At 41.4% G+C, this 17,969-nt stretch overlaps 1 protein-coding gene across 1 annotated transcript in view; it reads right to left on the bottom strand.

Moving 5' to 3' along the window:
• The window catches only part of DDX60 (DExD/H-box helicase 60), a 133,988-nt gene that overhangs the window by 38,369 nt on the left and 77,650 nt on the right, over positions 1-17,969 (bottom strand). Inside the window, 7 exon segments of the mRNA XM_059889573.1 lie at positions 1,569-1,679; positions 2,589-2,648; positions 2,650-2,709; positions 5,396-5,545; positions 7,176-7,329; positions 8,030-8,177; positions 16,808-16,979. Of these exon segments, the coding sequence (XP_059745556.1) occupies positions 1,569-1,679; positions 2,589-2,648; positions 2,650-2,709; positions 5,396-5,545; positions 7,176-7,329; positions 8,030-8,177; positions 16,808-16,979 (855 nt within the window).

Raw genomic sequence — 17,969 nt, forward strand, 5'->3', positions numbered from 1 at the left:
CACATGGCACTCTTCCCTGACTCTGCCAGAAGAGCCATCAGTCTCCAAAGACCTCCAGCTTTACCCTTACATAAACTATGGAAGCTGAGGTACCCCATGTCACTTTATTTCAGAGCTTGGAAATGAGAGTACAGTTCAAGGCTGCTACTGCTAAGTTGCTCTAAGTCACTTCAGTCGTGTCCGACTCTATGTGACCCCATAGACGGCAACGCACCAGGCTCCCCTGTCCCTGGGATTCTCCAGGCAAGAACACTGGAGTGGGTTGCCATTTCCTTCTCCAATGCATGAAAGTGAAAAGTGAAAGTGAAGTCACTCAGTTGTGTCCGACCCTCAGCGACCACATGGACTGCAGCCTTCCAGGCTCCTCCGTCCATGGGATTTTCCAGGCAAGAGTACTGGAGTGGGTTGCCGTTGCCTTCTCCAACAGTTCAAGGCACTGGAGTGCAAAGACAAAGCTGTTGGATGTTTTGCAAATGTGAATATTCAAGGCCTTCAAGATGCAGTGTATACAGATTGAGCAGAAATAAACACAAGAAGTCAGCTTCAAACAAATCAAAAGTACAGCCTTCTTGGTGGCTTCTAGTTCACACAAGAAAAGTTAAGTGAAATACAGGCTTATTATCATTTCCCCTTTAAGCCGAAAGCCCCTTAGAGCAGAATTCTTCTATAATGCTGTAAGCCTGTCTGAATAAATACTCTTACTTTGCTATAAAAACGTTCTCAGCACCCTTCATTTGCCCTATAAATGTCTATTTTCCATCCTGCTCTCTCTGCCTTGGGAAACTGAGGCTACTTCAAAAGGGTTCTGGGGTTCTCTAGGTCCATCGGATTTGGCCAAATGAGAGCCTGGGCAAGAGACCTGAGGGGAATGAGGATGAGATCTTAGTGCCACCAGCTGTCTTCCTGGCAGGTTGCCCTGAGCCAGCTGTGCCCTCCTGCCCGCCCACCCCTACCCCCCGCCACCCTCACTAAGGCAGCTGCCCTCCCCAAGTGGCCAGCACACACAGAACCTCCCTGTGGGCCTCAAGGACCACATCTTTGCCTCGTCCCCTTAGGGAAAGTGGTGGGCTCCTTGCCTGGCATTCCTGCACTAACCTCACAGTGCCCCCTCCCTACTATACACACACCTTTGGAAAATGCTCTTCTTGCACTGTTCTGTTTTGGGTATGTCGTTGGTTTCCTGCTGGCATCACAAGTGAAAAGATAACTCATGTAACTGACATCCTTGCTAGAGGCCCAATTCTTTGCTTTAGGGATCAAATATTGGATTTTGGAATCTCTGCCCAGGAACACCTATGTCCTGGTGGTTAGTTCTGCTTCCCTGAAACCGTGATCACCACAGACAGCTCCTGTGCCTTCCAGAGGCCCACAGACACAGATACCCAGTCCTAAGCCAGAACAGGAAAACGGAGCCTGAAGACAGACTGGTGTGGTTCACAGAGAGGCCAGTGTCCCCCGCCACCCAACAGAAACTCCACACAGACGACAAAGCCCTGAAGCAGCAAACTTCTTCAGTGTAGCGCTGACGCAACCAGGAAACCAACCCACAGAAACGACCCCAAGCCTACCTCATCAAATCTGATGTATCTGATCCTTTTCACCCACAGCTGGTGGTACGGAGCCAGCAGCAGAATTTCAAAGCAGGCAGGCACTGTGATGAGCACGCGCAAACAAGAACACTTTGAGCGCTTGCCACATACAGATGTGCTTCTAAGAATATAAAAGAGAGAGTTAAAACTCCTAAATGGAGCTGCTAATAGCTCAAATATGATACTGTTTCCGAGAACATTTCACTACAGCTGCAATGTATTTTTCTGAATACTATGAAACTGCAATTTTTGTAGGTCTAAATGGTAAAATATGAGATTTGAAGTTTAAATTCTTATTTATGAGCCATCAAGGTAATAACAATAGAAGGAGTTAAATGTCACAGATTTATTTCTTCAAAATCCGACCCTGAGGTTCAGTTTAGGTTGAAAAATGTTAAATGTTAAAAAATAACAATGATGGGGTAACTTCTCTGGTGGTCTAGTGGTTAAGACTTCACCTTCCAATGCAGGCGGTGTAAGTTTGATCCCTGGTGAGGGATCTAAGATTCCATATGCCTCACAGCCAAAAAAACAAAACAAAACAGAAGCAATATTGCAACACATTCAATAAAGACTTTAAAAATGGTCCACATCAAAAAAAAATCTTAAAAAAATAAATAAACAATTATGGAAGTTGGGACAGGATGTTTGTTTAGCTTTAACAATTTTCTGTGAGTTCAGTAAGGAGGAAAACTGTTTGATTTATTTAACACCAGAAGTGCATCCATAAATATAACATTTGAAACCATGACGAGCATCCTTCTCAACAAGAAAGATCAAGAAACAGTTATTCTGAATGGAAATCGGAGCTTTTACTTTTTATACTATGGGGTTTTTCAGATCATTTTAAATCCACTTATAAACCAGATGATGCCTTTTGTAAATTCAAGAAAATTACTTGTACAAAACCTTGGGGAGGTACCGCACTTCTACTGAGACAGACTTCTGAGTGCTATCATGTACGTCAGTAACCAAGGCATTAGTTAGCGTGTGTCCTACCTGAGAGTTCAGGGCATCATGATAATAGTCCCAGGTGAAAACACCACACAGACTTTCCTTTATTTGGCAGATTTTTGTTAAAACGATTCTCAACGGTTGCTGCCGCTTAATTGAGAAGGGCCTGATTGATAAAGAAAGAGATTCGTTTATCATGTGACAGATTTGAAGAATTGATGTTTTTGAATTATGGTGTTGGAGAAGACTCTTGAGAGTCCCTTGGACTGCAAAGAGATCAAACCAGTCCATCCTAAAGGAAATCAGTCCCAATGTTCATTGGAAGAACTGATGCTGAAGCTGGAACTTCAACACTTTGGCCACCTGATGAGAAGAACTGACTCATTGGAAAAGACCCCGATGCTGGGAAAGATTGAAGACAGGAGAAGGGGATGACACAGGATCAAATGGTTGAATATCACTGACTGAATGGACATGAGTTTGAGCAAGCTCCAGGAACAGGTGATGGACAGGGAAGCCTGACGTGCTGTGGTCCATGAGGTTGTAAAGAGTCAGACATGACTGAGAGACTGAACTGAATCATGTGACAGAGCACCGGTAAAACCTCAGAGAACAACAGGCTCTGTCTGAAAACACGTGCTGCTGGGGGCGGGGGCAGGGGCTTCATAACCTCTTTCTCCTCCCGTTGCCCTCATACACCGACCCACAGGCTGTCTACCAGCTGTGTGACTACGCCTGAACCTTGGTCATAGCCGCAACCTAAAGTAAAATGGGAAAAATGGCTTCATCAGAGACAGAAACAGAAAGTGTTGCCACACACGAGAAACAAACAGCTGCTCCCTGGGCAATCAAGGCTTGGAGAGAAGCCGTGAGTCTATTTAGGAGAATGGCCGAGGTGGGCTGTGGGGTGGACATGTGGTCCTTGTATTTGGGGGTGGCCTCCAGACCTCCATCTGTGAGGGATCCTCACCCCAGACCAGGCAGGTGGCGGCCAGTGGAATCTGAGTATGTGCAAACCCACACATATCTCTCTACTTCATACTTTATGCCCCTAGAAAGTTTCACCTAGATTAAAATGTAAACTTTAAAACATAAGCATAAAGATACTAGAAAGTGAACAATTTCACATATTTTCATATATTTGAGCACACACATGGCAAAGCTAAATGGAAATACTGATAAATCTGACTACACAAATATTAACAAAATACCATTAATACAGTTGCAAGATAGTAAAAAGACAAAATGACACAGGTATATTGATTATAATTTGGAGAGAAAAAGAAATATACTTATTACATACAGTTCTGGCCAATCATAAAAAGGGAATTCCCCTTCACTAAAAGAAAAAGAAAATGGGCAGATTTCATGAACAAGTAGCTCATGAATAAAGAAACATCAATGCCCAGAAATCATATGGGAAGACTCTCTGGTCAGTAATCACAGAAATTCAGATTTAATATGAGATGGAAATTTTTTATCAGCATGGAAATAAAATTTTAAAATCATAGGAATGTTGTTAAAAAATAATAGAATATATACTTCCATACACTTCCAGAGGGAATAAAAATAGATTTAAACTTTTAGAAGAGTAATTTGGCTTCTACACTTTTGTTTTCTAAAACTTTTAGAAAAGGAATATGTACTGTGTTGAATTACCAATTCCACTTCTGGCAAGCTTAATTTTTCTTGATGTATTTTTTATTAATTTCTTACTATGAACACTTACTGCTTTCACAAGTGTGAAAAATGGAAAGCTACAGTAAAAACTAAAGTGCTAATTTCATTTAACATGTTGATCAATCTGGTTCTGAGTCTGACCCTAAGTCATTCAACACTACATTTTCCTATAAACATCAATAAAATGGAGTGAGATCTCATTTTAATCTGTAGAATCAAAGTTATGTCAACTAACTCTGCCTTTCTTAAGAGTAATCACATTAAAAACAAGGGGTTGTAAATGAGGATATGCAAACTTATACTTCCTGGAAATCAAACTTTCATCTAAATAACAAAGATTTTGTTGTTAAGTTTGACTTTAGGTGGTTCTAGCCATAAAACAAATATGGCAAAACCACTGGGCGTGAGGAACAGGCCAGGAACTGACGCCCGAGAGCAGACTAGATACGCCCCATGGAGGGCAGAGGTGATGTGGGGTCCTTAGTGACTCCACACTGCCCAGCAAAATGGAGGTGCCTCGCTCAGTTACAGCAAAAAGCTGAACGAAAAGGCTGCAAGTCCAGACTCTCCCTCACAACCCTCCAAGGAGAGTGTTACTTTAGGCTCTCAAACTGGAAGGAGAAAGCACAGAAGATAAAGTAACACTCACGGAACAGAACAGACTGGTGGTTGGTGCAGATGGTGGGTGGGGGAGGGGGCAGGGGAAAGTGGGAAGGGGTCAAAAGGTACAAAATTCCAGTTGTAAGTCAGTCCTGGATGTAATAGTGACTATTCCTAATAACACTGTATACCTGAACAACATTGTGTACCTGAAAGCTGCCAAGAGTGTAGTCCAAAGCTCTCATCACAAGGGAGAAAAAGGTATAACTGTATGAGGTGATTCATGGTAACTAGAATTATTGTAGTGATCACGTCACAATATACACCACTACTGACCTTTATGGTGTATACCCAAAATTAATATGTTACATGTCAATTTTACCTCAATAAAAATTGAAAAAATAAACTGGAAAAAAAATAAAGTGGGTAATCTACCAGATGACCATGGGCTTATTTCAAAAAAGGAGGTTCAGGAGTAAATGAGAAAACTTACTTTATTGTTACCTTAGTGGGGGCCACATCCACGAGCACCCCCTTGTCACCTGGGAACAACCCCCAGCCCTGGGAGGTACCTTGGTGGGGGCCACATCCACGACCACCCCCTCATTGCCCTCATGCAGCACCCTCTCCATGCAGTAGTAGGAGGCTTAGGTCTTCCCAGAGGACTTTGGGGCTGAGATAACTGCAGACTTGTTCTTGTCCACGATGTCCAGGAGCTCTTGCTGCAGATTCAGAGCACTGTCACGTCAGCACCAGGTGCAGCAACAGCAAAACCAGTACGTGAAGACACCCCCCTCATAATTCCCTTCTAATGGCACCAGGGCAGGTGTGGGCTCTAGCAGCTTGTTTCCCTTGGGGGTCGGTGCCACACTGGGCCCTTCCCCCAAGCAAGCGACCATTAAGAGCAACTGTCAACCAGCCACCTGCGTGGTCCTTCTTGGCAATTGGTCATGGCCCCCCCCACCTCTTGTGTGTAAAAGGAGTCTGAACTGGAACTGAGGGAGATGGTTTTCTGAGACACTAGTCTGCCGTCTTCTGGGTCTGCTGGCTTTCTGATTAAAATTCTTATCCCAACAACTTGCCTCCCGACTTACTGACTTGCCGCAAGCAGAGCGAGCTTGGGCCAGTAACACTGTGCCGCAAAGCAGTGGTTGGGAGCTGAAAACACGCCAAGAGATCCTAGAGAACTTGTGAGGAGCTCACTGCCTCTCCCAGCAGAGAGGACCACAGTGCTTTTGAGCATACAAAGGTGGGCTTTGTGTGAAAAATGGAGACTGAGTCAGAACAAGTCTGATGACTTGTCATTAAGTGCACCTTGGCTTAGAGAAATGAAGACCTAAGAACATGTATTTTTGTGAGGGTGAAAAAGTAGCTGAATAGAAAAAAATAAATAAATAATTAGCATTTTACTACTTATCTTCTCCTTTGTAAAAAGAAGAATGGCCCTACTTTAGAGGGCCTGTGGGTCCTTCATTAAAACAGATTCTCATCCTTCAGCCTGCGCTTTCATTCATCAAAATGATGACTCATCAAAGGATAGAGAGACCATGTGATGGGCAGAAGACACAATAGTTCTCCAAAGCCCACCCTACTCGCTATCTGAATCCAAGTCCACTCTGGGCTGCACCTCAGAGCGAAGGCAGCATCAGCAGTGTGGTGTGTGTAGGATTCCTGGAAGCCCTCGGCAGCCCCAGGCCTGCCCTCAGGCAGGAAGGACCTGGGCCCCGCTCCGAGCAGCAGCAGAGAGCCTGTGGGCGACCAGCACCGCCAGCACCAACACAAGGAGGACAAAGTCGGATGCTGGTGAGACAGCCTGTGAGAGTGAACCTCTGAAATGGCTCTCTTGTAGGTAAGCATGTTTAATTCATAAGGTTGGACCAATGCAGAAACGCGTCCTTTTATTCCTAATTTTATATCCATCAATATTATTCTTACACATATTTATAGAAAAGCAGTTACTATGGTCCCAGATATCGGCTGTAAATACCTAAATGACTGTCTATACTGTTTAACCTCCCTGAATCTCTGTACACTTTTCTGTATTTACACAGGAACCCTACTGACTCAGGGGAACCTTGGAGGCTGCTCCATATGATACAGTCAGAACTTCAAAGACACACATGTGAATCCACCAGAACACCTCCAAGAAGATGGTCCACTTACAAAAGTGGATGATATGGAAAATTCACTTTCTTTAAGTGGGAAAAAGTTCACATTTGACATTTCCTGTGGCAGTTTTAAATGACATGATTCAATATTAAGAATTTCATGCCAAACATGATATGAAGAACTACAATCATGAGTAGCTTCTGAGATCAGATTTAATTATACAATAGAAAATTCAGGCATTACCTGCCAGTTGTCAGGAACAAAGTCCTGAACTCTGGGGTCTGGATCTTTCCTCTCTTCATGCACCAGATGGTGGCCCATGAACTGCAGCTAAAACCGGGCTGGCCCAAGGCCCACTGTGAGTATTTGTCCTTTTTCTTCTCCTTTATGCCCTTTCCTGTGACCTGTATTAGTTTAAAAGCCCAACTTGAAAGTGATTTTAAACTTTAACATCATTTAAGTGATCAAAATTATTTATTTTATTTTTAAAATAAAATGACTGAAAACTAATTTTTATCAGAAAAGCATTTTACCATCTTTGAAATTTTGAAGTACTTATTGAAAAAATCTTCTACCATCTAAATCATTATCTTAACTAAGAGTAAATAGCAGACATCAAGATTTTCAAATACCCATCACAGTACTTGAGCTACAATCTGATACAAAGACAACTGAACAATCACAATATAGCTTTTAGTGTTCTCCTAGAATTAAACACAGGACTAGTTTTAAGGGTCTGCAGAGACTATCTAATATTCAATTTGCTTGTCCAGAGAAGCATTTGTAAAATGTTCCAGTTCTAGGTTACTTGGAGAAGGAAATGGCACCCCACTCTAGTACTCTTGCTTGGAAAATCCCATGGATGGAGAAGCCTGGTAGGCTACAGTCCATGGAGCCGCAAAGAGTCGGACACGACTGAGCGACTTCACTTTCACTTTCACTTTTCAGGTTGGGGCATCTGGATTACTAATAATGATTAAGAACTTGAAGCTAGTATTTTCAATAGAAAAAGTCTGCCAGGAGGTGACTGTACAAGACACTTTCTGTACACCTAACAGCTGCTCTATTAAAATGGAGCTCTTCTGAAAACATCATGCACTGGATGCAAAGAACTCGCCAGCTCCTTGAACCCTGAACACCGCAGGCACCTGGCTATGAGTTGCCGATCTGCCTCCTGCCGAAGCTCTGGGTATTTTTCCAGCACAGAGCAGATCCTTTTCACCATCTGCACAGCTATACTTAAGTCTTCGTGGTTTCACCTTGGTAAAGAATATACGACAAAACTGTTTTAAAAGGCTATCAAAAATAACAAATGTTTGATTATCCAAGATTAGTCACTTGGCCAGTCAACCTGTCCCAATTAAACTCACTATTTACTCAGAATTAATGGAGGTTTTGGAATACAGAAAACTCAATAAAATTAAAATGCAGCTATATACACTCCATCACCCTCCATGGATAATTGAGAGGTAGCCATGTAAGTGTTGGAGAAAAAGAAAAATCTTGTAGTTCATGACAAAAATAAGGTCATTAAAACCCAAATTGGTCTAAGTTCAGAGGAACACAAATCTTTCTCCAACTAGTATTTCCATGCCTTCTCTACTATATTCAAAGAAAAATACTGAGATAACTTTAACAATCTGGCTAAAACTTGGCAAGATGTATTGAATCCTAACAGTGACCAGACATAAATATGTGGTGTAAACATTAAAGCCTTTAATTCAACGGGTCTGTAACCCCACTGGACCCAGACTTGGCTAATTCCTCTCCTGTTTTTAGGTCACAGACATACTCTCTCTTCCTCCCCACAGCTGGCTTTTTCATACTTCACATTTAGGGCTGTTTTGATCCCCTCTTTCTTCCAATCAACCTACACATTATTTACAAACATTACCAAACACTTACCAATGCTATAAAGGCTACAAAAGAGCTTTAACATGGATTCTCCTTGCAGCCCCCGCTGCCCTAGGGGGTAAGCCACTGCTAATCCTGCTCTCTTTCACAGCCACCATCTGCAAATCCTGACACAGCCTCTTAATTAGAGCGATGCCAGAGACCAAGCCTTGTGCTTTTTGCTGTGGCAAGGTCCTCAGGAAAGACTGACTTTGCGGGTAGGATGGAAGTTAGTATAGAATGTCGGGGAGTGACCATGTGCTTCGTGGATTCGCGTGTGGAGACGATCAAAACAGATCAGTGAGATTCACTCGGAAGAACAGTCAGTTGGTGGCGTACTGGCCCCTGGTCATGTCATCTGCCACCAACTTGCATGTCTCTACCCAGCTGTGTCTCTCCCTCATCTGCTTCTTTCTACCTCTCCTTTTCGTTTCTCCTGTCTACTGTGGCAGTTGTAAAGTAGCACATAGAAACTCAGCATGCCAGGCAAACGCGGCCGGAGTTTTGCCCAAAGATAAATGTTTTCTCTTCACACCTCAGAGACAGATGACAGGCTCTTCTTGGGAGTCCAGCTGCCCTGTGGGTCCCCTTCCATGCCCACGATTCTCTAAATAGCTGTCAACTCTGACTGGGAATCGATTTTAATTTTTTATTGAAGTGTAGTTGATTTATAATGTTGTGCTAATTTCTCCTGTAGAGCAGTGACTCAGCGACAAATACATTCTTTTCCATTATGGTTTATCACTGGATACTGACTATAGTTCCCTGTGCTCAACAGCAGGACCTTGCTGTTTATCCACCCTACATATACTAGTTCATATCTACTTTTTTTTAATTTAAATTTATTTATTTTAATTGGAGGCTAATTACTTTACAATATTGTATTGGTTTTGCCATACATCAACATGCATCCGCCACGGGTGCCACGTGTTCCCACCCTGAACCCCCCTCCCACCCCCCACCCCGTACCATCCCTCTAGGTCATCCCAGTGCACCAGCCCCAAGCTTCCTGTATCCTGCATCAAACCTGGACTGGCGATTCGTTTCTTATATGATATTATACATGTTTCAATGCCACTCTCCCAAATCATCCGACCCTCTCCCTCTCCCACAGAGTCCAAAAGACTGTTCTATACATCTATGTCTCTTTTGCTGTCTCACATACAGGGTTATCGTTACCATTTTTCTAAATTCCATATATATGCGTTAGTATACTGTATTGGTGTTTTTCTTTCTGGCTTACTTCATTCTGTATAATAGGCTCCAGTTTCATCCACTTCATTAGAACTGATTCAACTGTATTCTTTTTAATGGCTGAGTAATATTCCATTGTGTATATGTACCACAGCTTTCTTATCCATTCGTCAGCTGATGGACATCTAGGTTGCTTCCATGTCCTGGCTATTATAAACAGTGCTGCAATGAACACTGGGGTACACGTGTCTCTTTCAATTCTGGTTTCCTCGGTGTGTATGCCCAGCAGTGGGATTGCTGGGTCATAAGGCAGTTCTATTTCCAGTTTTTTAAGGAATCTCCACACTGTTCTCCATAGTGGCTGTACTAGTTTGCATTCCCACCAACAGTGTACGATGGTTCCCTTTTCTCCACACACTCTCCAGCATTTATTGCTTGTAGACTTTTGGATCACAGCCATTCTGACTGGCGTGAAATGGTACCTCATTGTGGTTTTAATTTGCATTTCTCTGATAATGAGTGATGTTGAGCATCTTTTCATGTGTTTGTTAGCCATCTGTATGTCTTCTTTGGAGAAATGTCTATTTAGTTCTTTGGCCCATTTTTTGATTGGGTCATTTATTTCTCTGGAATTGAGCTGCAGGAGTTGCTTGTATATTTTTGAGATTAGTTGTTTGTCAGTTGCTTCATTTCCTATTATTTTCTCCCATTCTGAAGGCTGTCTTTTCACTTTGCTTATAGTTTCCTTTGTTGTGCAGAAGCTTTTAATTTTAATTAGGTCCCATTTGTTTATTTTTGCTTTTATTTCCAATATTCTGGGAGGTGGGTCATAGAGGATCCTGCTGTGATTTATGTTAGAGAGTGTTTTGCCTATGTTCTCCTCTAGGAGTTTTATAGTTTCTGGTCTTATGTTTAGATCTTTAATCCATTTTGAGTTCATATCTACTAATCCTAAACTTCCACCCGATCCCTCCCACTCTCCCCCATGGCACCCAGAAGCCTGTTCTCTATGTTGGTGAGTCTGTTTCTGTTTTCTAGGTAAGTTCATCGTGTTGTATTTTAGATTCCACATATAAGCAATGAGGAATGGGTTTTAATTCGCTTATGAATGTCTTCTATCTTTGCTCTTGGGCCCTCTCTGAGACTTCATTGTTCCTCAGTAAAAGGGGTAATAATACTTGGCATGGCAAATCACTGCAGTACTCTTGCCTGGGAAATCCCATGGACAGAGGAGCCTGGCAGGCTACAGTCCACGGGGTGGAAAAGAGTCAGACATGACTGAAGTAAGTGAGCTTCAGTCATGTCTGACTGAAGCTTCTTTCTCAATAAGAAAGTATGTAAGCCTTTAATAAGAGATGAGTAGATAATTTACAAAAGAAAGACAAATATTGATAAAAGTGTCCAACCTCTTTAGTAATAAAGATGATGAGATAGCATATTTTTACTTTCAAATTAGCAAAGTATATTTTAAGGTTAATAGCACTGGAAATCTGGAGAAGGAAATGGCAACCCACTCCAGTGTTCTTGCCTGGAGAATCCCAGGGACGGGGGAGCCTGGTGGGCTGCCGTCTATGGGGTTGCACAGAGTCGGACACGACTGAAGCGACTTAGCAGCAGCAGCAGCACTGGAAATCACAGGGTAAGTCTGTGGATCACAGGATAACTCTTCCATTTTGCCAAGGAGGACAAATAGGTACAGAGTTACTGCAAAGACATTTAGCAATATGATGCTTTTGAACTGTGGTGTTGGAGAAGACTCTTGAGAGTCCCTTGGACTTCAAGGAGGTCCAACCAGTCCATCCTAAAGGAAATCAGTCCTGGGTGTTCATTGGAAGGTCTGATGCTAAATCTGAAACTCCAATACTTTGGCCACCTCATGTGAAGAGTTGACTCATTGGAAAAGACCATGATGCTCGGAGGGATTGGGGGCAGGAGGAGAAGGGGACGACAGAGGATGAGATGGCTGGAGGGCATCATCAACTCGATGGACATGGGTTTGGGTGGACTCCCGGAGTTGTTGATGTACAGAGAGGCCTGGTGTGCTGCAGTTCATAGGGTCACAAAGAGTCGGACACGACTGAGCGGCTGAACTGAACTGAACTGAATGATTACCATAAGCATGTTGATACTTTTGGATTGACTATTCAAGTTCCAGGTATGTAGGTTAGTGAGCTATACAAAATGTGTACAAAGATTTATGCTCCAAGACATTTAAGTTATTTGTTAAAGCCAGTTTTCAAACAATTAAATATTCAGCATTAGAGAGCTATCACACATCCATAAAAATAAATTTTTAAATAAATAAAATTTTAGAATTTTTTGACAATCAGCAAAAGTGGTCTATTAAAGTCTATTATTAATATATTTGTCTGTTAGTTAATATTATTTTGTGTGTGTGTGTGTGTGTGTGTGTGCTCAGTCATGTCCAACTCTTTGCAACCCCATGGACTGTAGCCCACCAGGCTGCTCTGTCCATGCAATTTCCCAGGCAGGAATCCTGGAGTGGGTTGTCAGTTCCTCCTCCAGGGAATCTTGTCCACCCAGGGATAGAACCCATGTCTCTTGTGTCTCCTGCATTGGCAGGTGCATTCTTTACCATTATAGTGATATTAATTTCCCAGTTTGACAAATGTGCCTTCATTATATTAGATGTTGACTTTAGGGAAAGCTGAGTGAGATGTATACGGAAACTCTACTATTATTGCATATTTCTTAATAATTAAAAAATTCATTCAAATAAGAAGCCTTTTTTAAAGCTTCAGTACTTCTTCCATCATAGTTTTCCATTTTAAATTTCCAAAAAGACGTCCTAAAGCTAAAGCTTGGCATTCCTCCAGTTCCTCCATCAGTGCCTTACAAGCATTCTCAATGTTCTTTTCATTCTGCGAAAGGAAGGCAAACCACATAAATAAAACATTCCATTACTCTCCAATTATAGAAAATCATATATTGAAGATAATATTGTTACAATATATTTCTAAGTAAAAAAAAAATACACTAGTGTAATTCAGTCCACTCACTCAGTTGTGTCTGACTCTTCGCAATCCCATGGACTACAGCACACGAGGCTTCCCTGTCCATCACCAACTTCTGGAGCTTGCTCAAACTCCTGTCCACCAAGTTGGTGATGCCATCCAACCATCTAATCCTCTGTCATCCTGTTCTTCTCCTGCCATCAATCTTTCCCAGCATCAGGGTCTTTTCCAATGAGTCAGCTCTTCACATCAGGTGACCAGAGAATTGGAATTTCAGCTTCAGCATCAGTCCTTCCAATGAATATTCAGGACTGATTTCCTTTAGGATGGACCGGTTGGATCTCCTTGCAGTCCAAGGGACTCTCAAGAGTCTTCTCCAACACCACAGTTCAAAAGCATCAATTCTTAGGTGCTCAGCTTTCTTTATAGTCCAACTCTCATATCCATACATGACTACTGGAAAAACCATAGCTTTAACTAGATGGACCTTTGTCAGCAAAGTAATGTCTCTGTTTTTAATATGCTGTCTAAGTTGATCATAGCCTTTCTTCCAAGGAGCAAGCATCTTTTAATTTCACGGCTGCAGTGATTTTGGAGCCCAAGAAAATAAAGCCTCTCACTATCTCCATTGTTTCCCCATCTATTTGCCATGAAGTGAAAGGAGTGGATGTCATGATCTCCGTTTTCTGAATGTTGAGTTTTAGGCACCTTTTTCACTCTCCTCTTTCACTTTCATCAAGAAGGTCTTTAGTTCTTCACTTTCTGCCATAAGGTTGGTGTCATCTGTGTATCTGAAGTTATTTATATTTCTCCTGGCAATCCTGATTCCAGCTTGTGCTTCATCCAGCCCAGCATTTTTGTATGACGTACTCTGCATATAAATTAAATTATCAGGGTGACGATATACAGCCTTGACATATTCTTTTCCTGATTTGGAACCAGTCTGTTGTTCCATGTCCAGTTCTAACTATTGCTTCCTGACCTGCATACAGATTTCTCAGGAGGCAGGTAAGGTGGTCTGGTATTCCCATCTCTTTCACAATTTTCCACAGTTTATTGTGATCCACACAGTTAAAGGCTTTGGCATAGTCAGTAAAGCAAAACCAGATGATTTTCTGGAACTGTTTTGATGATCCAGCAGATATTGGCAATTTGATCTCTGGTTCCTCTGCCTTTTCTAAATCCAGCTTGAACATCTGGAATTTCACGTTTCACATACTGTTGAAGCCTGGCTTGGAGAATTTTGAGCATTACTTTGTTAGCGTGTAAGGTGAGTGCAATTGGGCGGTAATTTGAACATTCTTTGGCATTGCCTTTCTTTGGGATTGGAATGAAAACTGACCTTTTCCAGTCCTGTGGCCACTGCTGAGTTTTCCAAATTTGGTGACATATTGACTGCAGTACTTAACAGCATCATCTTTTAGGATTTTAAATAGCTCAACTGGAATTCCATCACCTCCACTAGCTTTATTCTCAGTGATGCTTCCTAAGGCCCAAATGTAATTATGGAGTATTAACAATGTTTTTAAAGCCTGCCAAACAGCACTAGTTTGTTTTCACCAAATTAATTTTTGTCTAGACCCATTTCGTTTTTTAACAACATTCTTCTTTCTTCTTTCTTTTCAGTCGCTCAGTCGTGTCCGACTCTTTGCGACCCCATGAATCGCAGCATGCCAGGTCTCCCTGTCCATAACAACATTATGATGGTATAATTAACATGATAGAAAATCCACTCACTCTAAGGGTACAACTCAATGGCTTTTGGTAAATTTACAAAACTGTGTACAATCACTGTCACAATCTAATTTTAGAACATCTTCAACATCTCAAGAAGAAACTATTTACCCATTTAATGCAATATATTATATTAGAAAAAATTCAAACATAAGCAGAGAGAACAGCATAATCCCCACCCAGGTAATAAGCATCCAGCCACAGCCATTAACATATCACTTTATGTGCATTTCACATAGTCCTCAAAGTGATCAATGAAATAACCTCTGTAAGATGAGTGTTAACATAAATTATTTTACCAAAAATAAATCCTCCTTTAAAAAATACTGTTCTTATGGAAAGTTTAGTAAGGAAATTTTGTTAGGACTCTTTAAACTCAGATTCAGAAATTGCACTAACAGAATAAAATGAGATATACTGATTATACGAATCCTTATCACTATAAAATTTTTTTAATTAAAAAAAGAACCCAAGGCTGTTCCTGCTCACTGCAGGCAACTAGAGCTAGAAATAGTTTAATGACTGAAGCTCTAATGGAAGAATAGTAAACTATCTTATGATGGGTGTCTCCAATGTCCAGAGGGGTATGACCCTAAACTCAAAAAAAGTAAGAAATATTAATTGCCTCAAAAATCATTTTGATGATATGTAGAATTATCTTCATATTCTAAATTCACTATAAGTAGTGAAAATTAGACAGAAACCAGATTTCTAAAATTGGTGAGCATTTTTTGAACTCTCAAAAGTATATTACAGTCATTACCAATTTTACCAATACAGCAAAATAATAAGATCACAGGATTAAAATTCTAAATAATTTGAAAATTCTGTTAATGATTTTCTGTTAGGAAATAATTTTATGTCAGGGACTTCCCTAGCAGTCCATTTATTGCTAAGGTCTCTGCACTCCCAATGCAGGGGGCATGGGTTTGAACCTTAGTCTGGGAACTAAGGTCCCACATGCCACACAACATGGCCAATATTTTTTTTTAATTTTCTTTTTAAAGTAGCATGCATTTATTTGGCTACATCAGGTATTAGTTGTGGCACATGGGATCCTTCGTTTCGGCACACAGACTCTCTAGTTGTAGATTCTCTAGTTGTAGCATGTGGATTTAGTTGCTCTGCAGCATGTGGGATCCTAGTTTCCTGACCTGGGATCAAATCCACATTCCCTGCATTACAAGGCAGATTCTTAACCACTGGACCAATTTTTTTGAAAAGTTGTATTTAATTTATTTTCCTTCATCAAATTTCTCTGTTGTTGTCTCATTAAGAGCTGCTGTAGTCACCACCCTTTCACTAGTACATGGATGTGTGTCTGGCCTTCCTAAGTGGAGGCAGAATGACACGCCACACTTAAGCACTGGGGTCAGGCTGCCTCTTTTCAAATCCAGGCTCTATTACTCATCTGGGGTTGACAATGGGCAGATGGGGCTTCCCTAGTGGCTCAGACAGTAAAGAATCTGCCTGCAGTGCAGGAGACCCAGTGCAGTCCCTGGGTTGGGAAGATCCCTCTGGAGAAGGAAATGGCAACTCACTCCAGTATTCTTGCCTGGAGAATCCCATGGACAGAGGAGCCTGGCGGGCCACAGTCCATGGGGTCACAGAATCAGACACGACTGAGCAACTCTCTCACACACACACACACACATACACACACACACACAATGGGCAGATTATTTATTCAAGTATCTATTTCATGATCTGCAAAACACAGATGACATTAACACCTCCCTCACAGCGTCACTGTGAAGGTTAAACAAAGTGATCCACAGAAAGTGCCAAGCACTACTGTTATAACAATAACTTCCCAGTAGAAGACAGCATTTTTATTTTATTATTATCATTTCTATACCTCTCTGTTAAACCTATGATAATTTCCATAAAACAGGTAAAAATAAAACCAAGTCATGTAATATAGAAAACTTTGTGAAATTCTAAAAGTTTGTCTTTCAGGTGGAAATTACCTTATGGAAAAACATCTGGTTTTTGTACTTGCTCTGCATAAAGTACACATAAAATAGAAAGATATCAGATGACTGGCCAGAGAAGAGTACAGCATTGACCTTCATTGACCAACAATCAGAAAATATGGACAACTGCCTTCCAGGAAAGTGATCCACTCTTGTGACAAGCACCCAGAAAAGGTTGTTTGAACATAAATGTTGGTATTATGCTGAAGATGGAGGATTAATGCCGTTCTCAGGGCACGAAGTTCCTGGAAGTTGAAATGTGCATGCTCAGCATCCTGGGAGGATGGATAGATAACTGTGAAATCATCATTTCGTTCTCTAGCTTCACTGGTTAACATATACCAAGGAAGCCTTTAAAGGGAGTTCCAACACAGTCATGTTCTGATTCACAGTCAGGAAATAGACCTTTGACTGTCATTTTGCAAATACATCCACAAACCCCAATTTGGGTTTGAATACACGTGTCTCCTTTAACTCAGAATTTACCACACTTTCCCTTCCCACTCTAATTCTTTTCCTCTCCAATCACACTTCAAAAAAAAAAAAAAAAAGAAAGAAAAATACTAAAACCAAATGGTGGCTACAAATCATCCACAAGGAAAGATAGGGTGGATCACTCTGTAGGGATGGTCTCAGGTTATCCGGAAGTAGCACTGGTTTTTATCAAAAGACCACAGCTTGTGCACTGCTTGCAAGCAGTCAGCAATGTTCAAACACTTAAAATAATGTCGATCACAAAACAACTGGACAGGCATGCACCAAAACCTTTAGGGGTAGAATGAGAAGGAGGTGGTATTATACACATATGAACTTAAAAGTGCTAAAATTTCACTAGCCAAGTATTTTCCCTCAGAGGTATTTACTGCAGAACAAATAAGAACAGAGCAACGCCAGTGAGTTTGGCCTTCCTCTGGGCTCAAACTGCTGAGTTTTGAAGACAGAGATGGATTTACTTGGAGTTGGGAGGCTAGACTGGAGACCAGCTTGGCCACCCTCCCCCAGGGTCCCGTATGTCCTCACAGGAAAGCTCCAGGAGGTCAGAAAGAGAGAAACAAATATCAAATTATATTGATTACACATGAAATCTAGAAAAATGATAGAGATGATCTTATTTGCAAAGCAGAAATTGAGACACAGACATAGAGAACAAATGTATGGACGGAAGAGGGGAAGAGGGAGTGGGAGGAGTTGGGAGATTGGAACTGACATTTATACACTCTTGATACCATGTATAAAATAGATGACTATTGAGAACATAGTGTACA

The sequence above is a fragment of the Bos taurus genome, chromosome 8 (assembly GCF_002263795.3).
Source record: "Bos taurus isolate L1 Dominette 01449 registration number 42190680 breed Hereford chromosome 8, ARS-UCD2.0, whole genome shotgun sequence".
NCBI classification, from domain to species: Eukaryota; Metazoa; Chordata; class Mammalia; order Artiodactyla; family Bovidae; genus Bos; species Bos taurus.